Here is a 25,419-nt window from a genome sequence, read left to right on the forward strand (position 1 = left end):
CCTCAGACACACAAACAATTAGACGCTCAATCAAGGTCCTTCCCTGATTAGGACAATGACAAGGACACAACAGGCTGCCGGACCGGCCTCAAAGCGTCACCATCACTCTAGCTGGCATATCCGCTTGTAGCCTCAGACAATTTGACTACCTTTACTACTCCATGCCCAATGACTGTGGGCAGCCAATGGTATTCAGTAGCACTTGTGCCCCTCACTGCAGAGGCACCCCTTCCTCAGAAGGGTGAGTTTATTCCTATGCCACACATTTTTGGCCCTTACACTTTCATACCACCTTGTAGACAGATAACGGACACATGGGACCTTCTGCCATTTGTGTGCGCCCAGTTCCAGAGGGCCTGCTCATTCACCCCATTAGCACTTTCAGTCCCATTGACTTACACTGGTATGCCACCTTGCTGATGGCTAATAACTGAAGGGCTGGAGTCTCCCTGTGCCACGTGTTACCTTCCTTCACACTTCCAACCCCTCTGACTTGCTCTGGTGTGCCACCTTGTGGACAGCCTTATCAGCCTTATCAGTTTACCTCCTGCTCATTTCAGAAGTAACGCCATCTTCAGGAACAGGTTCACCCTTTGGGGCCGTCGCCCCCTTTACTGATTTGAGGTTCAATGGCTTCACTGGCTTTCCTGCCACTCTTCTCTGTGGGCACCCCAGCTTCAGAAGGACCAATTGACTCCATAAGACTTGCTGGGCTGCATCCACCTTGGGGGACAATTAAAGCGCTGATGGCTTTTCATTTCCTGTCACTCCTTCCAAAACTACAAGTGGGTTTGGGAGGGCTGCCTCATGGAACAGGCCATTGTGCTGTGGTGGGCAAGGATGACAGCTTAACTCATTTTAGAACATTAGACCAACTGAAGGAAGGGCAGACCATTCAACACAACAAGCCCACCAGTCCTCTCCACTGACATTCTTCAAAATAACATTAAGAGGAGTTCTGAAGATCCCTGATGTCCTACTATCCACCACACTACATGGTCACTTATTCCATACATTTGTGGTTCCTTGAGTGAAGAACTGATTTTAAAGTAAGAGCTGGGATCACCCGGACAATCGCCCTTCACAGTTTCAAACACTTCAGTCACATCACCAGTTCATCTCCTGTTCAGCTTCTTTAGCCTTTGCTCCTCACTCGCTCCTCTATGGACCTCAGCTGGCTGCTCTTCTCTAGGCTCTCTTTTGTGCTGCTGTGTCTTCTTTTTTTACAATATGGAGATCAAAACACAGCACACTACCATCATAAAGCTAAGCATAACCTCCCTCGCCTGCTAATCCACACATCAAGGCGCTATATAACCCTAAAATCCTACTGGCCTATTTAATCACAGCCTGAATATGGTCACATCATCTCCATTTGGTTAAACTCTAACGGTTCATCTTCTTCGGTCAGTCCTCCTCAGACGCTCTCCATGGTGCTGACTCAGCCTGATTGCTCTTTTTTCTGCATGGTCTCCAGTGCAGAGTGGTCTTTTGTGTGATATGGAGACCAAAACTGTACACAGCACTCTAAACGAGACTCCATTAGTGTCCTATAGATGGAGGATAAACTGCATTACAGCTTGCATTACATCAGTCGAGGTCATCCATTGCAACTCCTTTAGTAATTTTAAACACTTTGGTCATGTCCTCTGTGAATCTCCATCTATTTACTAAAACGGATCAGCTTCTTCCTCACTTGCTCTCCATGGTCCTGAATCCATGGAGGACTCTTTGGTCCTCAGCTGGCTGCTCTGCTTTGGACTTTCTTTTGTGCCACTGTCTCTTTATTTTTTATTCATTTTTTTTACATGGAACTCAAAACACAACTTTCCTTGACTTGTACTCTACACATCAAAGGCGCTATATAACCTAACATCTTATTGGCCTCTTATTTCAGTACAAGGTCTGGATGTGGTCACATTTTAATGGGCATTTGCTGAAACCCCAAAGCTGTTTTTCTCAGTCGCTCAGACTCTCCATGGTCCTGAATCAGCGAGGCTGCTCTCCTCTTGGACTTTCTCTTGTGCTGCTGTGGTTTTTTTTTTTGTTGTTGTTTTTTTAATATATGGAGCTCAAAACACAAAACTCCATGCGAGTCCACCCTATTGTTATAAAGTTTGAGCATTACCTCCCTTGACTTGTGCTCCAGACATCAGGGCGCTATATAACCTAACATCCCATTTAATCAATTCTGTACATTACCCTGGTGTGCTCACATTTTAATCTCAGTGTCTTCAAACTTTACAAGTTCATCTTCTGTAGCCTTTCGCACTCAGTTGCTCTCCATGGTCCTGACTCAGCCTGGCTGCCCTCCTCTTGGACTTTCTCCTGTGCTGTTGTGGATTTCTTTTGTAATGTGGAGAACAGAATGACACACAGTACTGCAGGTGAGGCCTCACTAGTATGTTGCGTAGCTTATGTTTAACCTCTCCTGACTTGTATTCCACACATCAGGACACTACACTACCTGCCTTTTCAATGCCTTCCCTCTAGTCCTGTCACCTCGTTTAATTTCCATTTTATTTCACCTCTTCAGCTCTTCCTCCTCCGTCACCTCCCATGATGCTGAATCAGCCTGGTTGATCTCCTCTGGACTTTCTCCAATGATGCTTTCTCTTTTTTGTAATATGGAGACCAAACCCACACCCAGCACTACAGAGGAGGTCCCACAAGTGTGTTCTATTGGTTATGTACAACTTCACTTGACTTGTGCTCTACACATCAAAGGCGCTATATAACCTAACTTCCTTAATTTCTGTACAAGGTCTAGATGTGGTCACATCTTGATGGCCATTTGCTGAAACCCCAAAGCTGCTGTTCTCAGTCACTCTCCATGGTCCTGAATTCAGCATGGCTGCTCTCCTCTTGGACTTTCTCTAGTGCTATGTTATAATTTTTTTGGAATATGGAAACCAAACTTCTGCACAGCATTCCAGGTGAGACACCACTCGTGTTATACAACTGAAGCATAAACTCCATTATGGCTTGGTCCACCATCCTAATTCTTTGTGTCCCTCTCAAAGGCTCCGCTCCTTCGGTCTTTCCCCTCTCAGTTGCTGTCCGTGGTGCTGAATCTGCCTGGTTGCTCTCCTCTTTCTTTCTTTCTTTGACTTTTTCTAATATGGAGACCAAACCTACACAGAGCCCTCCAGGCGAGTCCTCTCTAGTGAAGCACAGCTTAAGGTGAAACTCCTCTGACTTGAACTCCACACATGGTGGACACTTTAGAAGCTAACAAACACTCTGTCTGGATGTAGACAGTGATGAGCCCACTGTGACTCCCAGGTCCATCTCTTAAGGGCTACTTTCAAGTTTCAGATGCCCCCCTTGTGTAATCAAATCTGACATTTCTATTTCCTACATGTAACTCTTTACATTTACCGGCACTAAATCTCTTATTCCATGGGTCTTCCCGCGCCTGTATGTTGCCCTGGTCCTTCATTGATGATTACACCAATTTTCTGCCACTCCCCCCACTTTACTGGCCTATTTCGTTTTTTATATTTTTGTCAGATTGTTTTTGCACATTACAATAAGCAGCAGCTCAGCACTGCCCCTACTGGACACCACTGTTAAAATCGCCTAATTCTGAAATGGTTGCTCCCCATAACTCTTTGTTCCCAGTAATTTATGCCAATGTTGCCCTCACCTACACCCAGCACCCTCAGTGCCCACTTTTTTCATTTGATCACCAGCCACTCTAATCCAAGGCTTTGTCGAACTGCAGGTGAATCCTATCACCTGCACCTCACTCATCCTCTTCATGCTTTTGTTGTACAATTCCAGTGTATTTGTGTCACACGACTTGTCCTTCTGAGCCCATGCCGACTATTCATCTTTTCTTGACATGTGATGCTCCATCTTTTCCATAATAATTGCTTCCATAAATTAAGCCATGACACTCGTGAAGTTTATGGTCTCCTTTACCTCAGCGCCACACTGCACATGCTGAATGGCCTCATTGGCTTTCCCACCTCTCTTCTCACAAGTACCCCCAGTTCGGAGGGGCTGACTTGCTCCCCCATTCTCAATGACCTACACTGGTGCGCCACCTTGTGACTTTTCTCTCACATGTATTCTGGGAGCCCCCAGCTTTAGGAGGACAGGCTCCCCCTATTGGTTGGCACTGGTGCCCCACCTAGTGAACAGCCCTCGATGCCTCTGTAGTGCACCCTGCAGGTAAGTTAATGTCATTGCAGTAACACTGATGGCTACTTGGCATCGTTAGCTCTAAATTAAGACCCTTTTATTAATTTTTTTTTTCCTTTTAAGACCCTCTTTATGTTGTAATGTTGATTTTTGGTGGGGTGATTTGCCCACAAGTGAAGTGTTTGTACTTTAGCAGCGTGACGGGCCCGGTGTGTCACAAGCTCTACTAACACCTTAGCTGCTCCTCAGGCCCTTGGCATTTTGCTGGCATCTGATTTACCTTCTGCACTACCTTGGCATCGTTAGGTGTGACTCAGTCTTTCTGAACACCCCTTTTCAGTGAATCTGAGAAATCGATTTGCAGGGAAAAATCCACTCAGCTGATTACAACTCTACCATTAGGGTGCCACGTCGGCTGCGTTTTTCATTTTGCCGTGCAAATATCGCCAGCCTGTTTCATGAACCTCAGGAGACTCTCGGCAGGTTTACATTAAAACGGATTACAGGAACTGGACTTTAGCACAGCTCACTCTGGGAAGGCTCCTGGATAGAAAGACAACAGCAAGGAGGAGTCCATTTTAGGTCCCTTTGTGTACATTAAACTACAAATCGTGTAAAAGTGAACCTCATCAAAAAATATGACTTTCATTTCTAACAATCCCTCGTGACGTTCAGATTCACACTGTTCATGCGACTTGTTTTTAAAAGCTCGCCGACTACACCTGGCAGATGCCGTTCACCGATTGTTGGAAACTGAATCATTACCCGAGAACAAGACACACAACACCCACTCACTTGGTCTTCATTACCCGAGGATAGGGCACTCGGATTCTCACCACTTTAAACCAAATGGTCAATTCTCGTTGACCTGAATCTCAAACTGAACCACTAAACTAAACTGGAGCCACACAAGTCTCCTTCGCTGGGTTCTTGACACGAATCATGACCTGAGAATGAGTTGGACCGTTTTCTTGTTCACTGCTCCTTACAAGCATGAACTGAATCACTAAATGAGGCACCATTAGAGATTGTCCTCTCTTTGGATTCTTGAACCAGCAAGCGAGTCACACAGTTCTCATTCACTTCTTTCTTGAACGGAATTGTCGTCTGGGAGCACTTAACACAACTCTCAAACTTGTACACAAGACAGTTCATGGATTCTTCCGAGTGTGGACTGAATTGTAACTCGTGAACAAATAGCGCAGTTTCTCGTTCACTTGGTCCTCAAACTGAATCATCACCAGACAATAAGCCTCACGATCCCCATTTCTGGTTCCAGGACTGAATCGTTAGCTAGGAACGAGTCGGATGACTTTCTCGTTTAAGGATTCCTTCAAGTCTGAACTGAATCGTTTCACACAAACAAGCCACACAATTGCCGTCCCCTTCATTCTCAAACGTCACTTGCTAACAAGTGGCGTTACTCTGTCACTGACCGGTTCCTACAAGTTTAAACCAAATTATTACATGGGGACAAATGGCATCGGTCTCATTCACTTGATCCTCAAACTGGGCCGTTACCAAAGAAAAAACAAAAAGGCCGCACGGTTCTCTCACACTTGCTTCTTAAAATGAAGAATATCGATTGTTTCACAAATGATTCCTCACAAACAAGTCCCACGGACCTCATTCACTTGCATCTCAAACCGAATCATTACCCAAGGAGGAGTCTGACAAATTCCTCGTTTGACACGATTCTCAGTCACCTGAACCTTTACCTGCTGCTGACAGGTCGTGTGATCCACTCGTTCCTGGAATCTTGTGAGTCTGAGCCAAATCGTTACCAGCAAGCGAGTCACGCCGCTCTCATTCACGTAACGCAATTCTCAAACTCGTCAGAATCCGTAAACACGACAGCTCGGGGAGTCTTACGAGTTTGAACTGAATCGTTTCTCGTTCACTTGGAAATGTGTCTCACGATTCCCATTTCTGGTTTCTGGACCGAATCATTAGCCAGGAACGAGTCAGATGACTTTCTCATTTACGAATTCCTTCAAGTCTGAACTGAATCATTACTCACGGAATTGCCATTCCCGTCATTCTCAAACGTGGCCTGCTAACAAGTGGCGTCACTCCGTCATTCACCGGTTCTCACAAGTTTAAACCAAATCATTGCTGGTGGATGAACGTCATCATATTCTCACTCACTTGATTCTTCTCAACTGAACGGTTACCAAAGATAAAGCTGTCTGGTGTTCATTCCCTTGGTTCTTGAGTCGCGTCATTACCCAAGAATGAGTCACACAACTTTCGCGTTCACAGATTCTTACAGGTTTGCACCAAATTATTCATCGCAAACACATCTTTCATTCACTGGACCCTTGATATGAACCAGTGACACAAATCTCAAACTTGTAAGAATCCGTAAAACAAGGCAGACATGCAACTTGTTCAGGGATTCTTACGAGTCTGAACCGAGCCGAACACACAAGTACTCGTTCAGTTGGTTCCCAAACAGAATCTTCACCGGAGGACAAGCCTCACGATTCCCACTTTTGGTTCTTAGCCAGGAATGAGTCAGATGACTTCCTCATTTATGGATTCCTTCAAATTTGAACTGGATCTTTACTCGTGAATTTCCATTCACCTGATTCTCAAACTGACTCATTACCCAAGAATGAGTTGGATGATCTTCCCGTTCACTGATTCTCTCTTAAGTCTGAATTGAATCGTTAACAGCAACCGAGGCGTGTGATCCTCGAACCGAATCACTAGCTGTGTGTGAACAGCACAATACTCGTTCACGTGATGCTCAGACGGAATCTCCACCCGCTCACAAGTTGCACGATTGTTCACCATCTTCCTCCTCGTCCGCTCAATGCGACTTGTTAACAGAGAACAAGCTGCGGGATTCTCGTCCAGTTGATTCTTAATTGAATTATTAACTACGAGCGGGTTTCATGATTCTCGAAAGTCTGAACCAAACGACTTGCGCGATTCTCCTTCATTTGGCTCTCAGACTGAATTCCCTTGAGCCTCGACTCACTGGAGCTTAAAGGAAATCATTACAAACAAACCGCCTCGTGACTCCCTGAACTGCGTCATTACCCAAGAACGAGTCTCACAATTCTCATTTAGCTGAATTTTCAAGTCAAGTCGTTTCGCACAAACAAGTTGCACGATTCTCAGTTAAGTGAATTACAAATTGAATCATCACTTCGGAACACGAGTCTCATTAACTTCATTCTCAAAACGCATTTCACAAGGACACGCCTCCCAACTAGTGCTGGACTGGTATGACAACGGTGACTTCAGTGTTGATGCCAGCTTTCAGACCTCTGAACCAAAACTGTTCCAAAGCAAATAACAGATGTACTCCAAAACCCCTCATTTTACTCCAACATCCCTGATGAGCCTCCTGATCGCAACAAAAAACTACGCACCACCTCCCCCATCACAAAATCCTGTTTGGGTCGCAGCACTGAGGGATTGGGAGTCCCCCAAGAATTCCCAATTGCATCCAATGTACTCTGGGTCGCATTTGGATGGACCCCCATGAATTTCGAGTCACATCCAATGTAATTAGTGGGGGGGCATTTGGACGGACCCCCATGAAGTTCTAATCACATCCAATATAATTATTGGGGGGGGCATTTGGACGGACCCCCGTGAAGTTCCAATCACATCCAATATAATTAGTGGGGGGGCATTTGGACAGGCCCCCCGTGTAGGTCTAATCACACCGAGGCGTTTTTGTTTTTTGTTGCGCCGAGCGACTGCAGTTCTGATGTTCTCCCCCAGTGCTCGTCCTGCGCCATTTAAAATGAGTTTTTTTTTTTTTTTTTATTGAAATTTCCAGCCGCGCCTCACCGCTCACCTCAGCCCACTTGTCCTGCTCAACTGATCTTCGTCACACACCTCAATCACGTGGCTCTCAAAGCAGATCCCACCCCACCGACGGGCTGCACGATGCCCTTGCCCACTGAGCTCAGTTCCAGTCCTTTACCCAACAGCAAGTTGACTTCCTGATTCTCATCCACTCGATTCTCAGCCCCTCATTTCTTTATAAACGGCCATCTAAACCACCCGCTCGCCCGTATGTGTAACGTATGACTAACCATTCGCTATGGCAGCCAAGTTACTCTGTAATCCCTCCGAAGAGCTCCCTGAGAGATCCTCTGGTGACCGCGGCCCTGGGCACTACCGGTGAATCACATGAATCAAACTAATGGCTTCAAAAGAATCAAATCAGTAAAGAGGATCGTAATGGCCGGCACTAACCACAGGAGCTCAGCGGCCCCTCACAAATCCAAAAATGCCTTGCGCTTTGTGAAATAGCTATGGACAAGCGGGCACCGTGCCAGTGGTATGAACAGAACGCACATGACGCTGGTCTTCCAGAACTGGCCATCGGCAGCCTGCTCCTTACACATTACACTTGTCCTCATTTCTTTATCTGTAAGCAGGCGGGCACTGCCAGTGCAGGCAGGATTTTCTTGATAACCTCAAAGGGGCACCAAAAACTCAAAACTGGGGTGTGGCACAATGACCAAGACAAGTGGCGTGGGCTCACTTTCATTTGACATGTTGCCAACCAATAAGAAGCCTCATCATTAACCTTCTAAAATGGAGGCTGGCCACTGGGGGCTGCAGGGGAGGAGATGATTGCTGTGGATATGCGCTCACCCCAAAATGTCACCAGCCTGCAGGTCTTTGTCCCTGTGAAGATGGCTTCTTTTGTCAACATGCGAGTTGCAAGGCCTTTGCATTTAGTCAAGGAGGTATTTAAACGAGAAGAGCGCAGAGGCATGCAGACGGACAACACGTGGGCACGGCCGACACAAAAACCACACGCCAGCGACGGGCTGTCAAATGGCACACAAGCAATAGGCGCAGCCTGCCGCCTGCAGAACCGATCCGGCGGACCCCCTCAGACAAAGAGGCACAGCTGGTCCACCCATTGTGTCGCCACTCGCCTTCAAAGCCTGGGTGACCCCCTGAGAGGGCGGCTGTCGGTGAAATCCACAGGGAGCCCAAAGCCCATTGCGTGTGTGTCATTTGGATGCCGTGACCAATTTGTAAAGCGATTTCAGTGGATGAGTCACTGCGGCGCGCTGCCGAACGTACTGACTTATTTATTTTGCTCTGTGCCGGTGCCTGCGGGGCTAAGATTCACATGAGGCGGCGACCAAAGGCGCTCCACTTCCGTTTGTTTTTTTTGTTTTTTTTCCCCAGTTTCCCGATTTATTTCAGGCACGCCGCTCTTCTTAGGCTGCCTTTATGAAATGATCTCATCCGCCGTTTTACACGCCGTTCATTACCCAGCAGACATGCTCGCTTCTTTGATGCTCCGTGGTGAATTAGCATAACGTACTTAAGTCGGTCACACTGAGGCATCTAAAAATATTTTCAAACTTGCAGTGAAGTTCTGAAGGAAGTTCTCAGACTGCTTGAAAGGTCTGACGACTCCCTTAGCACCAACGGTGGGCAGACCTGCCACCCCTAAAGGAATCATTGACTGGAGGTCTGCCAGCATCCCATGGCTCAGGGCTAAAAATGAACAGGGTGGTCCCCTAAGTGACCATGACAATGGACAGCAAAGCACAAGGTTGAGAGTTCAGATGCCACCAGCGCCTCCCTGGGTGGCCACCTTCTGTCTTACATCCTGCCGACCACACCAGTCCTACCCAGTCACAAATCCCAGCCAACACAGTGTCCATGTCAGTCCTGCACTGGTTACTCACCATCTCAGGTCCTACCAACTATACCAGTTCTCCACAACAAACAGCTCACTTTAGTGTTCCACTAGTTACAGACAATCTCAGATCCTGCCGACTACTCCAGTCCTCCCCATCACCAAGTCAGTGGTCACAGGAGTCCTCGACGGACTACACACCATCTCAGATTCTGGCAACTAGGTCGGTCCTTCCCAGCACACAATCCACATCAGTCCTTCACAATCTCAGATCCTGCCGACTACACTAGTCTGTCCCTCTGACCCATCAGTCCTTCACTGGTTACTCACCATCTCAGGTCCTGCCAACTACGCCAGTTCTCGGCAACAAACAGTTCACTTTAGTGTTCCACTGGTTACAGACTGTCAGATCCTGCTAACTACGCCAGACCACCCCAATACATGGTCTGGTCTACATCAGTTCTGCACTAATTGCATGCAATCTCGGGTCCTGTCCACTTTGCTAGTCCTCCCCAACATATGATCCACATTACTATTCCACTGGTTACAGGCAATCTCAGATCCTGCCGACTACACCAGTCCTCCTTTACTACCAGACTCACCCAAGACAGTTTCCACCATTAATCCTTGACTGATTACACACACACACCATCTCAGATCCTGGCAAACACAATATACCAGTCTTCCCAGAAACACAGTCCACATCAGTCCTGCACTGGTTGCACACAATCCCAGATCCTGCGGACTACACTAGTCCTCCCCTATCACCAGATCCACCCAAGTCAGTGGTCACCGGAGTCCTCGACGGACTACACACCATCATTGATTCTGGCAACTAGGTCGGTCCATCCAAGCACACAATCCACATCAGTCCTTCACAATCTCAGATCCTGCCGACTACACTAGTCTGTCCCTCTGACCCATCAGTTCTTCACTGGTTACTCACCATCTCGGGTCCTGCCAACTATGCCAGTTCTTCCTAACAAACAGTTCACTTCAGTGTTCCACTGATTACAAGCAATCTCAGATCCTGACAACTACGCCAGTCCTCTCCAGGTCCTCACCAGAACAACCAAAGACAGTGTCCACGAGTCCTCCACTGATTAAACACAATCTCAGGTCTTGCAGACTACACCAGACCACCCTAATACATGGTCCACATCAGCCTCTCATTGGTTAGATATAACCACACTAGACACCCCCCACATGTTACACATCAATCCCCTACTGGATACGTGCAACCTCAGCTCAGTCCCCCGTATCACTAGACCCACCCAGGACACATCCAAGCCAGTCCTCCATTTCAGTCTTGTCCAGGTTGAAGCCTGTGGGTAGCAGTTGGGGAACTGGCAGGCTTGTGGGTGGGCCGATGAAGATCCTGGCCTGCAGCCCCTTTTCAGCAGGTTTCTGACTTCTTTGCATGACAAATTCCACATCAGTCCTCCACCAGTTACAGGTAATCTAAGATCCTATCGACTGCACTGGTCCGCCACTGACTCGCCCTTATCAATTTCTCTTAGATTTTCTTCTCTTCCCTCAAATGGGTGTAAAGTCCAAGCGGTCACGAATTAATCCCTATAAACCTGTCGGACACTTTAGCTTTTCTCACATCAATCTTCTGCTCCATGTCGCAAAGCCCTACAGCTCAGTGGTCAGCAGCCACATGGAGTGTAACTGTCAAATCAAGCCTGACGCCAAGCTGCTCATCAATCTTGGGTTCTGCTGTTGTACTCGGCAAACCAATGAGGACCCTGCTGATTCATCAATCAACTGTGCCTGACATTCAGATTAATGTACGTCACTCAACTACAGGTCACTTTTCTTTGAATCCACAAGTTGTGAAAGGCACTATAAAATTCAGATTGACGGCGTAACTGTCCAATTATATTCCTGTAAGCAATGGAGCATTCGTATACATCTACACCCTCTGTTAGGGATATAAAGATATGGCGCAATTCTGCATAAAATGAACGATGAGCTGCCAGTCCAGAGTTACAACATATGTGGCTGATCAATGGAGAGGTGCGATAAAGTACACAAAAAAAAAAAACTGAAAACATCGAGAAGAACACCCGTGAGATCAAAAGGCACCGGAGCGGCACAGCTCTACCGAAAAAGTTTCAGCAATGTAACAGTACAAGTGAAAGGCGCTATATGACAGACGAATATGAAAAGAGATATTTAGCTTAGACACACAACTACGCAGGAAAGGCACTATATAAACAAACATACAGCAAGAAGAAAGGGTTAAAAAGAGAGGCTGCTGGTGTGCATTTGAGAGGAAGAGCGGGTGGGTAGGAGCTGCTGGCAGACAGGTGACGTGGGGCACTTGATTGGCACAGAGGCTTACATTTTGAAGTCATTTTGCTACTCCTTCACTGTTCAGATGTCCTCACATACTCTAGAGAGACCCCTACAGGCCAGAAAGAGTGAGACACAAAACTGACAATCCAGAGGACGCTCATCTGTGCATTCAGTCCACACGCCACGACTCTAGAGCTGAGTTTATACATGAAAATATATAGAAAAGGCACTATATGGCCTATAAGAAAGACACTATATTAGATAGATAGATAGATAGATAGATAGATAGATAGATAGATAGATAGATAGATAGATAGATAGATAGATAGATAGATAGATAGATAGATAGATAGATGAGTGAGACAACAGAACCAATAATCTACAGCAAACCCCTGAGAACATAAAGTCCTCACACTAAGGCCACCCCACCATGCAAGAGTCCTTGATGAAGTGACACTGGCCACCTCAAAGGTGTGACAGTCATGAGACTTTTCTGTTGCTTTCTCTCTGGAGGAGCATTAAAAGCGACCCGTGACGGACCTCACCAGTTCCCTGCCCACAATCCCTCTGCTCTTCACCAGATACGCACCACTGACTTTCTGCTATCGGCCCGCTGACCCCCAGCCCGATTACATACCTGACTGCACAGTGTCACCTGGAAGATGTTGCCATCGCTGCCACCACAGAAAAGGTAATGCTCGCAGGGGTCAGAGGTCACCGACATGATGCCCACGTCAAAGAGGACTGAGAGAAGCAGCTCGCCAGAGGAGATCTCCCAAAGCTGCAGAGAGAACATACAGGACAAGGTTAGAAGCAATGAAGCCCACAAGAGCACTGGACTGCAGAGGCCACTTTGGACACCGCAGTGTGAGTGTGTCCTGCTCCATCACAAGTGACTCACTGCCAGCAGGACACGAGACCAGCTGGACTTTGCCCGCCTTTTCCCACCCCACACTATGAGCTCATTCTGGGCACCTGATATCCGCGTACAGCACAGCAATGGGACACACGGGACAAGGCCACTGTGACCACATGGGGTAAGAGGAATGTCAGGTGAATCCCCCAATGGACGTCTTGGTATACACAAAGTCACTCCTGTGTGCCAGTCTGCTTACCCCCCAACGACAGATATAATCGTAACATGGAGACGTCGAGGAGTGAAGAAGCCACAGGTCTCCATTTGTACTGACAGATCCTACAATCATGTGAGACGGAGTCCAAGTCCTCAAAATTCCACAATGGTGACTGCTTAATGTACGTGAAATCAAAGTTTATTTGACATGGTAACTCAGCACATACAAGGATGTGTTGTAGATTGGCATTGTCATATGATAGCACCTAGCTGGTTACATGGGGACAAGGGACAAAAAATATACTAGACACTGCTCAATCCAATAACATGTGCACATCAGCTCCACCTGTTGGAGCGCCAATCATCTGGCACTCCAATTGCCTGTTGAATAACCAATTAGTGTCAGCACCACCTGTTGGAGAAGTATCAGTCTCACTGTCCACTAGCTGATTAAATTATGAGTGAGCTGTGGCTCCACCTGTCAGAGCTCCAGTCATCTTACAGTCCAAAAGCCAAACACCAGTACACTGCAATCTAGTAGCTTGTCTAATAACCACTGACCATCAGCTCCACCTGTTGGAGAGTTGCAGCTCTCTAGTGAGCATGGGCTACACCTGCTGAAACACCATTAGCAGTGCAGTCCAACAGGTAATTAACTGATCACCCCTGTGATCCTGGTCTCTGCTCTCCTCCTTGGTCTTCTCATCCCTGGGACTCGCTGTTTGGGTTGAGCCTCCCGCCCTCAGTGTGTGTCACCCATAAGGAGTGTGTGCTTTATCACTGGACCGAGTGTGATGGTCTGACTGTAATTCCTGTTGATAACCATCAGGTGGCAGCAGTAGACACTACACTTAATCACAACTGTCGGCTGTGTGTCATCAGCCACTAGAGGGCCCTGTGGCTGGGAATGTCTTCTTGTCATACTGTGTTGTGAAAGGCGCTATATAATGTGAAGATTGATTGACTTAGGATTGAATGAAGACCCTGTCTGAATTAACACACCACCCCCCCTATCAACCCAGGCCAAGCAGCATCTCCACTTCCATGGTCTTCCTACACATTCAACAGGGGGCACCCATCGAGAGCGCTCTGACCGGCCACATCACCGTCTGGTTTGGGAAGTGCAGTGTCTCGGAGCGCCCAATTCTACTGGGCCCTCCATTAAAGACAACTTTATAAAGCGATGCATCCACAAAGCCTGCAGCATTCTGGAGGACCACCACCACCCCACTCACGCTCTCTTTGTCCCACTTCTAGAACCATACCATCCATACCAGTTCTGGAATATTCTACAGCAGTTTCTACTCCTTGGTGGTCCAGATGCTGAACTGTGCTGCCCCCCAACTCCGATCTTCTCCTAGTGGCTTATTTATCTGCAGTCTATTTGTTGCACTCCTGTTGTTGATTAATATTAATTTTTTATTAACGTCTATTTCAAATTACTAATCGTCTCCTCCCTCGCCTGTTATTTATCTATCCAGAGTATAGTTTAGTTCATTACTCGTCTCGCACTTGTCCTGCCTTTAAGTAAACGGTGACACCACAGTGGTCCTGTTATTTTGTGCCACTGAATGCATGGTGTGACAATGAAGTCACTTGGCTTGAGCGTCCAACATCGGGACCCTGTATTGGATCAGGCAGGTTTTGGACACCATCAAGGTCCGTGTTAAGTGCAGTACCTCTCAGTCACCAGTAGGTGTCTTCATGGCTGTAGAAAGGCACTATACTGAAGACATCCTGTTGTTGTGGAGTGAACTCTCCTGCAATGCCAAGAGTGGAGAGTGGTGAAGACCACCAGTAAGAGTCGTGCCCACCTACAGTTCTGGTACACGTGGACAAGCTCCACTTTGAGGAAATAAAATCAGCAAATCTGAGAAGAAGCAAATTCCTGCACCTGCTGCCCTCGAGTCACAATGGGGTCCTCCGCCTTCAGCCTCCTCCAAATCGGACATGCATGGCAGGACAGCAGCAGACGCCACCTCCTCGGCCCTGCACACCACTAGTCTACCCGGCTTGCTCACTTGGGTTTATCTGTGGTGTGAAGGAGGTGAAGACCCCTCCAGAGCGCATGGTCTGTAAAGTGGTACCCTGTGCTGCCTTTGGGAGGCAGAGGCTTCGTGCAGGATAACGGACGGCTGACAGGTCAGGGTCACAACGGGAGAGGTACGGTCAAAGTGACAGCCCCCCGTGTTTAACAGGCAACTGAAGTTGTGACAACAGGAGATGATTTGGACAAAATCCGTGACAGTCTGAATAAGAACGTGACGAATGAATTGTGTGTTTTAACAATCTGTCAGATGTCATGTTATTAAATCATGTGGTGTGCTCCATTAATGTAACATGGCAATCTCAAACCTGCCCCCCCTCCCGAGTACAATCAATCAATCAATCAATCACACTTTACTTAATATGATGCCTTGGGCACAGGGACCACTCCAGTCACAGGGCCCTCTAGTGGCCAACACACAACCAGCAGCAGCTCTGCGCTCCTACAGCCTTAACTGTGGTGTCTACTGCTGCCACCTGGGGGTGTCATGAGGTACTACAGAAAAAACATCAAACACAGGGAATATTTTTAATTCTTTGGGGACCAAATATTGAATATTGAATGAAATTTGGTAAGAAAAGCATCAGTAGTAAATATTCAATAATAAGAAAATTTATAAAGAAACAAGGAAAATAACATCAGGACCGACCGACCGACCCTCCCACCCTTACGACAGTCTGACACACTGAGAAGAGGAGACAGTACTGGGGACAAGAAGATTAAGTAAGATGTGGTGACAAGGATCAGGAGCCACCTATCCACAGGTTAACGGTGTCACTGACTGCTGGGCAAAGAGCTGACAAATCGAGAAGCCTCGCCCTGCCTGGACCCCCTCCCAGTGTACACGAAGATGACCACCTACAAAGTCACGTGGGCCAAACCAACAATAAATAAAAGTGTCACATGTCTCCCAGGTGTCTATGGGGGTCCTACAACACACAGGGTCCCAAAAGCGGCCAGTACTCACACATTATATAGCGTCTTTCATAGACTCCATACTGGGAGTTTTTGCGTTGCACGACTTCTGGAGTTGAACACACGTCAGCACGGCACGCAGCCTCTGCCCTATTGGTCTCCCCCAAATGCCCCCCTAGAGGTGACTGAACATCTCACTGTGCACGAGACCCCCGGCCCACTCCATGGTGGGGACCCAGGGATGATTAAAGACAATGAGGGGACAATAATGAAAAACTGATGAATTGTCATTTGCTTTTATGTCACAACTTTCACTCACACCAGTGTCCTTTGATGGTGGGGGGCTCAGACAAATTACCAGACCCCCCTCACCCCTTAAACCTGTGGGCAGGAAGCGTTTTACAGCCTTTTAGAGGTTATTGATTTTATGACTCAATTTTATGGAATTTATCAGGACTCCGCATTAAAGCGATGAGAGATTTATGGGAATAACGCAACGCTTGAGAAATTGTAATGTCCTTTTAAAGGACGAGCTGGGGGGCTGGTGGCAGACCACCATAGTGGTGGGGCAGGGGGGGAGAGATTGGAAAAGGGGCATAGGTCATGTGATTGGACAAAGCGAGGGTGACAAAAGTGACATGGGATGAGCCCAAGAAGGGGAAGACTCTGAGGACAGTGGGCACACGGAGGGCTTGGGGGTCTGAACAAGGCAGGTCAGGGGGTCAGAGAGTGCACAGGTACTGAGGCAGTCAGGTAAGCGGTGGTTATGTGACAAGAGGCGAGGCAGGTGACAAAAGTGACACAGGACAATAATGGAGTCAATCCGTTTTCTTCTTCATCCCGAGCATACGTGCGTCAGGCTGTCACTGCTGTCACCTCCTTGAAAAACGAGTCTGAGCAGCTGACCCTGCAGTCCCCCGTAGCCCCGCTCCAGCTTCCTCATCCGAGACTCGTCTTCACGTCTCGTTACTCACCGGGCAGGCCACAGGAGCCGGCAGAGGCAGAGAATGAAAACGAGGGGCACATCGACCAGTGATGGCGCGTGGAGGCAGAGGGAGCCAAAGACCACCAAGGAACAGGGGGCTGGAGCACACGTGGAGGGGCATGAAGAGCCTTTTAGAAAGTGCTCAGTCTACAGAAAAACCGAGACAGCTGTGCCGTCAGCAGAGATTGCCAATGCCCAATGGGCACCTCAGCATTCCAGTGCTTCTGGGTGGAGTTCCACCCACCACCAGGAGGCGCTAAATAGCTCAGCACCATTTAAGGGAACACATCGGCCCTCACCTCCCCCTGGGAGAACACTGGGGGGCCTGCTGGGTGGTGTGGTGCTCAGGCTGTCATTCATGAAGTCCTTAGGGACCCCCGAAGTAGAGGTGACAAACGGGAGAGTTGGTGACAAACAGGCAGCCAGCAAATGGTAAAGGAATGAGTGTGTGGTGGTCTGGTCAGCATGGCTGGGCTTCAGTCTTTGTTACATTATGGTGGTCACCAGTGAACTATCAACTCGGGGGCAACAAGTCCTTAGCAGAGGCAATGAAATTAGACTGGAGAGAGAAAGAGTGAGAGTGAAGGAGAGTGCGCGGGCAAGCAAATGAGAGAATGAGAGGGAGTGTGAAAACGATCAAGAGAAAGAGACAGAGAGAGAGTGAATGAAAATGAACAAGGGAGAGGAATGAGAAAGAGAGACAGAACGAAAATGAAAGAACCAAACAGAACAAAAGTGAGCACGTGGGACCAAGAGTGAGAGAGAGTGAACAACAGTGAGTTAGACTGAGAAACAGAGAGAGCAAAAAAGAGTGAGAGAGGAAACAATAGACAGAAAGAAAAAGAGTGAAGGAGAACAATGGAGAGTGAGCGAGCGAGTGAGGGAGAGAGAGAGAAATGTAATGAACAAGTGAGCGAGTGATGGGAGGGTGAGGAAGAGAGAGAGCCCCCCAGTCAAATGTAAAGAGCGAGGTGGTCTTCTCTGAAGTTCTGCCTGTGCTACACACTCATAGACATGTGGCTGCTCAACGCCAGGACTATTAACTCTTTCTTCTGTCAAAAGGAGGAGCCGACGATGCTAATCAGCTGTAAACTGCGACAAAACCAAGCGGGACCTTTTAGTTGGACTCTCGTTGCTAGAAGGAAAGTTAGCTTCATTGGTTTAACTGAGAGTTCCTGGGCTCGTGTGAGTAGTAAGGCGCAAACAAGAGAAAAAATGGCTCTGACAGAATGGCGAGCGATCAAAGCAAATGCATAAAACAAAACACTCTGTGGACGAAGCTTTGCCCGTTATCTCTGACCTGGACTATGACTCGCCGGACTCGAAAACAAACGTGAAGTTCCGGCTTCAGCTGACTGGTCCCTAGCTAATCGTGGTGCTGAACACGCCAATGGCAATGTTCGCCAGGAGGACTGCCACTGCGACCGTGACCCAGCCACGCAAAGACAGCCTGGCAGCAAGCCTGCCACACATTCTTGGCAAACTGGCAGCTGCAGCAACAGACATTTTATGTTGATTTCTGTGTGAAACTATTGCTTATCAGAAACTATGATTTTTGGAAAAAAAAAATATTCAGCCCACAAAGAGTTAAGAATAAATAAAGGAGTTGGAGCTCCTCGCAGAACGTCGACATAACAGGAATAAGAGAGACGGGCAGGAGCAGACCAGACACGGGGGGCCGCATTAGAAAAGACGGCCAAACCAAAATGCTGGGGAAATCGCCATTAGCATGGCATGTGATTCATCAGTCAGAAGGTGAGCCTCAGCTCAGGACGTGTGGACTGAACGGCGTCAGAGAGGAGGGTCTCATAATAAGAGCGCGTTAAAGGATATCAAACAGGCAAGCTGAGAGGGGGATATTAAGCAAGTAGTCACGGGGGGCTTCAACGACTCAAATACTAACTGGGATAACCTTACAAAAGCAGACGTTTGTGGACGTAACCAGAGACCACCAACACAGGGGGGAGAGTCCGTCTGGACTTGGTATTTTGTAATAATCAGGACAGATCAGGGGTATTGGACCGCTAGGGTCACGTGATGGCAACATGAGGCCCCCCCAGTGGGCTTTGCTCACAAACCGAAGCAGCTGAAGTTACTTTTGGTGGGCTGGCTGAAGCTTTTAGGACAGGAGCAGACACGGCGTGGCTTTACCGACTCCTCTTCCTGCCGTGTGCTGCTCCGTCTTGTCCTTAACGATTCCTTCCATCGATGTCCCTGTGACACACGTTAAACTCCCTGGCCTGTAGCTCCTTGGATTTGCCCGCTCACCACTTCTGTATAATGGCATCCTATTTGCTATTTTTCCAGCCCTCCAGAATTTCACCATTGAAACGAGTAACAGGAATGTCACCATGAGCCATTTGCTTGTCACAGTCACTGGCAGCCTGTCACTGCACATGACATGCGGGGGTTCTTTCTGGCTCCTGATACTGCAAGGCCTGATGGGTAATCCAGTCCAGTCTGGTCCATAAAGCCTACATGGCAGGCACTCGTTTTCAGCGAAGTTATGACCGAGTGTCGTTTTCCGCACTTCATTAACAACACACCTGCGTGTGTTGGTGACAGCTTTAAAACGTGTCTCACGAAGCGCGTATGACAATTCTGCATCAGATGGACACTAGACATGCCTCTCACTGCCATTATATTCAGTTTTTGGTTTTCACACGTTACTGTTAACAGATGCAAAGAAATGCAACACTTTATGGTTTGTGTTTCTGGGGATAAACACGAAGCTGACGTGGTCAGAATCTGCAGTGTGTCCCCAAAGGCTCCCTCTCTAATATCACATCATCTAAACGGCTCATTATCTCAAATATGCTAAAGCAGAAGGGGCGCACACACTTTTTCACAGTACTGTAACAAAACAAGGCACACTTTTCAGAACTGCCACACAACCAAATAATACAACAATTAGAAACCCAAAAAACACATGAAAAGAAAAATGACGGAAACAGAAAAGAGCAAAGTCAAAGCCAGCAGACCCCCAGCACAGAACCCCGGCTGAACCGTAACAAAGCCGATTTACCGGGTGACTTCACGGCTGCCTCTCTTAACACCTCAGACTCTGAAACGGCCCTCTCCGAGTTATCAGGCTGCTCCTACATTTTTTATTTCGATAAAAACGGTCAGATGTACTTTTAAATATTAAAGACAGCTTTTCGGGAGCGGAGTCACTTGGGCCCGAGCGCCTGATGCAGTTTGTCAAACCGCGGCTCCCAAGGGAACGAGGAGGAGGAAAAGATGAAACATCAGGAAAGTCAGATGCAAGTTACGTGGCAGCGCGAGGGCAGCCAAGGAGAAGCGGACGAGGCCAAGTGACCAGTGCCTCGGGCTCCACGTGACGCCACCCAATAACGGCAGCACTCTTCAGCGCCAGGGCGTTGTGTTCATCCTGCCGGCTGCTGCGGGCGTCTCAGCTATGCTGGGCTAAGCTGCTCTGACACGGGTTCAAGCCAGTCACTTTAATCGTTGGAATGTTATGCTGTGTTCACATGGCTGCTCGACAAAGGAGACCACCGCGGGGTCGTGTGCTTTATGTAGGCTGAAGGTGCAGCGGGGGGCACGGAGCTGCTGTCAGGTTTCATCAGGACGATTTAGAAAAACGCCATTCAGGCCTAAAAGCTCGCCAATCGCCTGCACCTTATCGCTCCAAAATAATCCAAGTTCTGAAGGTCCATAAATTCTGTGCTACCTGCTCACTCGCTTCCATGTGTCTCTGTGTGAAGAAAAATGTTTTAAGGTTTGTACAAAATCTACGCTTGACGAGTTTCCCTCTGGCGCTCCCTTGTGTTCTTGCTGAGGAGTTTGATTTAAAACATCTTAAAATATTTAGTCACGTCGTCTCTTCATCTCCGTTTGCTTTCATTTTAAAGGCTCGGCTCCTTCAATCGTTCCTCCTCCTCCTCACTTGCTCTCCACGCTGCTGCTCTTCTGTGTGCCGCTTTGCCTTTTACGTAATATGGACACCAATTTAAAATAACTAGATAACTTTAGTCGTGTCACCTACTCCTCTCTGTTGACTTAAACCATAAAGCCTTTGGTCCTCAGCTCCTCTCCATGGTGCTGACTCTTTCTCTCGTGCTGCTTTACTGTTTGTGTGCGGTTTTGGTGTCCATATTACAATAAACTCCTGACTTGTACTCTACACATCAGGGCGCTATATTACCCCCACATCTCCATCTTGCCACCTCTTAATCTCCATTGACTTAAACTGTAAACCATTGGCTCCTTCAGTCTTTCCTACTCTGTCGCTCTCCATGGTGCTGAATCAGCCCAGTTGCTCTTCTTTGGACTTTCTCTTCTGCTGCTTTACCCTTCATTGTAATATGGACACCAAAACCTCACACACACACACACACACACTACTCTAGAGTGAGCTTCACTAGTGAGTTACACACAACATCCCCCGACTTGTACCCCACACATCAGGGCGCTATATAACCCTCACATGTCATTAAAACACCTCAGTCCTGTCACCTCTTAATCTCCATTGGCTCAAACTGTAAAGCAGGGGTGTCAAACTCTAAGCCTTTGTGGCTGCAGGTTTTCATTCTAACCCTTTTCCTAATCAGCGACGGGTTTTCACTGCTAATTAACTTCTTTTTCCTTCATTTTAATTGACTTGCTTTTAAGGAATCAGTCCTCTGAACTGATTTTTTCTTTTTCTTCATTAAATGGCAGCCAGACAGAAATGAGACGTGAAATGGGCCAACAGATGACCAGCTACATTGGGGGTTTCAAACTCCAACCAATTTCATTCCAACCAGTTTCTTAATGAGAGAAGTGGATTCTTTCTGTTAATTAAACCCGTTATTTAATTCCACGGCTTGTTGCTGCTCTCATTCTGCCACAGCAGACATTTCCAGAACTGTTGATTAAGAACATCATCAAAATGCTTTGGTGACCCGAAAGATCAGCATTACTGAGACCTTCACCTTTCTTTATTTTCAGATATTGTGTGATGGGAACAGGTGAGCTGATCACATGACAGCTTGTTTTATTTGGCTGCAAATTAAGGAAAAAGAAACAACTAAGGGGCCTGCGTCAAGTTAATTAAAATGAAGGCAAAAGAAGTTGATTAGCAGCAAAAACAGATGGTTTAGAATGAAAACCTGCTGCCACTGTGGCCCCCCAGCACTGGAGTTGACACCCCTGCTGTAAAGCGTTGGCTCCTTCACTCTTTCCTTCTCACCTGCACTCCATGGTGCTCTTCACGGCCTCCTCCCAGTTCTTCTTCTATGGACTTTCTCCAGTGCCACTTTGTCTTTTTTTAGTAAAATGGAGGCCACAACTGTCCATCAGAAGCTTCACTAGTGAATCGCGTAGTTGAGACCACCCTCCTCCTCTTAACTTTCTCCATTGCTACTTTTCCTTTTGTGTAATAAGGAGGATCAAATCTGCACACAGCACTCCAGGGGTCTACTCCAGAAAGGCAGATTAGATAAACCCAGAGCTCAGAATGAATGGCGGCTTGACAGAGCGAGACTTCACACTAGCGGATTAGTCCGATCCTGAGCGCCAGACTTCAATGGGCTCACACAATCCCAGAGACGTCCATCCAGATTACCGTGCGATCACAGCGAAGCGTACAAGCCCTCACAAGTCAAGCACCGAGCAGCTGATCAACCACAGACTACAAGTCCGAGAAACAGAGGGAACGACCGTCCAAAAGAGAAGAATAATGGCAGCAGGTGTGGAGGAGCACCAGTGGCAGAGGGACTCGCTGAAATCCGTCTACACGTCGTGTGCTCAGCTGCTGCCAAAAGGGGGCCCCCCGATGAGAAAACTCAACTAGAAACGCTACCTGCCCTTAAACAAGCACTGTATGCTGATACTGCAATATTAATGATAGCAAAAAAGCACAAGACCCCCGGCACTCAGAGTTCAGCGCACATGGAGGTGTTTGAAGAGTTACGGTGAGCGACGTAGAGCACCGGACCCCCACACCGTCCAAAAAGTAGTACAAATCTGAAACGGGGTCCACTCTTTGAATGGTAAGTTCAGATATTTGGCAGGAGTGTTTGTGATTCTGTGCTTGGCGCCTCATAATATTTTAAGAATGGATGTCTGTGCCCAGAACACGATAAGCAGATTTGGGTTTCACTCGTAAAAACCATCAGCCGAGTGAACTGCAATACAACGGCGAAGTCTTACTCCACGACAGAACGGCCAATGAAAACGGCGCGAATGAGTAAATCGGGAATAGGCCGCCACTGGAGTCTCCAGAGGGGTTTCTTTAAAGGCCGAGGGTCTCCACAGAAGGGCTGAAGGTGGGCCGCTAATTCCACCAGGGAGTCTATTGTTGGTTATTAATTCCCAGAAATGTCCCATTTGTTTAAATTCCGACTCTGTGGAATTTCTCTTTGATGGCCGTTACCCATTTCTGTCTCGGGAGGACGGCCCCTGTGTGTGTGTGTGTTTGGTCCTCTTGTCCCGACTCCCGGTTCTCATTTTGTCACCTGGTATTTTGACCCTCCACATTCCTTTTCGACGTTGATCATCTCCTGGTCCTCCTCAGGCACTCTGCGTGTCCTTAACAGCTGCGTATTCCCGGTTTCCGACCCGGCATTGTGGGCAGGTAGAGGTTACTGCTGGAAGCCCACAGGGAAGGATGTGACTAACTGGCATGGCCACCTGGATGGGGACATTGGAGGCACCTTCACTGGATAATTGAGGGGCAGTGGAAGTCCTGTTAGCTGTGGCAATATGTCCCCCCACAGGGCACTAGATGGCCATAAACCTCCACTAATGTTTCAGCTTGAGAGGGAGCTCCTAAAAATGGTCACCTACCCTTATCAACTGTAAAGAGGTCACCCCATTACAGCTGGGGTATCAGAGTCATGACGAGAGGAAGAGGAGGAGAACGATGAAGGGTCCAGTGTTTGTGGGAGAGCAATTGGATCATGAAGGGGGTCTCGCATGGAGTGGCTGAACTCTGGGACGCCCCACAAGCTGCCCCCATCTACACACCAAGTCACATCGAATATCTCCATTGGCCTTACCTTGACCGTCTGATCGAGGGACGCCGTGGCCACACGCGCCTGAGGACCCATCAGGCCACAGTGGATGTCCGTGACGGGCAGAGAGTGGCGCGTCCAGACGTGTCGGGGCTCCGAGCTGCGTGTCGGCTCCGTCTGTAGAACACTTTAGGAGAAAGAAAGACAAAGAAGATGGACGTGAGAATCAGCACTTAGTGGGGCCCCGCAGTTTACAGGACTTGTTAAAGGACGCCCTGGGCGGGCCACACTGTCACCAAAGTGACCGAGCCGCTGTGTAAGGAGAGGGCCACGTGTGCGTCTCTCTGCTTCAGTGGACGTTGTGCTGCTGTCCAATGAGAAGGACGCAACATAAAGCTTAACTGATCAGGTGCATCGCGTTTGGCAGCGTTATGTGAGAAAGGCGCTATATGATAGATGGATCTCTTTTGGCAGTGACAGGGATTCGAACCGGGCACCTTCAGGATACCAACCCAGATCCTTAGACTCAGAGCCACCACTCCGCTGCCATATACAGCAAATATTAACCAACTGTACGCTGCTGGTCATATTATTTTGTAAATTGTTTACCAAAGCTACTCAATGTGAAAGGTGACATATAAACTGTAACCAACTGTACGTCACTCAGTCAGTCAGTCAGTCAGTCAGTGTCCAAACCCGCTATATCCTAGCACAGGGTCACAGGGGTTAACTGGAGCCAATCGCAGCCAGCACAGGGCGCAAGGCAGGAGCAAATCCCGGACAGGGCACCATCCCACCGCAGCAATTGTACGTTCCTTGCCATATTCTTTTGTGAAATACCTTCTGTCTGATGAGAAAGGCGCTATATACTTCTTTACTGGTCAAACGTTGGTCTGCTTATTGCCATTTCCTTTCGTCAAAGGTCCTCGGGGTGGTGTTCACCGTTAAAGACATCATGACCCATGAACTACAGGGCACGACCGCTTGGTGCAAGGATGGCTCCAGTTAGACGACGTCAGCCATGTGCCACTTGTGTGTGCCCGTTTCATGTGGTCTGTCGCGCCGCCCTAAGTGTTCATGTCTGACTTCACGAGTGGCATTGTGCCCCCTCGAGACACCTGCTCATCGCCCAGACAGCAGCTTTTGCTGCTCTATTCGATTTTGTCCGTTTCAGTCTTAAAGGACTCGGCTCCTCTCAAGTGACACCATGGCACCTCCTTAAACCTGTCTGATCCAACTCAGGGTTATAGCAGGGCTTCAGCCAATGCCAGCTATGCTAGGGGGGGCATGGCAGGAATCAGCCTGAATGGGGACCCCCGCACCAAAATGTCAAAACACCCAAAAGGGTGTAAAAAT

General features: G+C 48.0%; 1 protein-coding gene across 1 annotated transcript in view; it reads right to left on the bottom strand.

The window, feature by feature from the left end:
- Positions 1-25,419, bottom strand: part of wdr18 (WD repeat domain 18) — a 79,500-nt gene that overhangs the window by 24,016 nt on the left and 30,065 nt on the right. Inside the window, exons 4-5 of the mRNA XM_039767159.1 lie at positions 24,109-24,250; positions 12,726-12,869 (exon numbers count right to left, since the gene is read on the bottom strand). Coding sequence (XP_039623093.1) covers positions 12,726-12,869; positions 24,109-24,250 — 286 coding nt within the window. The remainder of the gene's footprint in view (positions 1-12,725; positions 12,870-24,108; positions 24,251-25,419) is intronic.

This window comes from Polypterus senegalus, chromosome 10, assembly GCF_016835505.1.
Source record: "Polypterus senegalus isolate Bchr_013 chromosome 10, ASM1683550v1, whole genome shotgun sequence".
In the NCBI taxonomy this organism is placed as follows: domain Eukaryota; kingdom Metazoa; phylum Chordata; class Cladistia; order Polypteriformes; family Polypteridae; genus Polypterus; species Polypterus senegalus.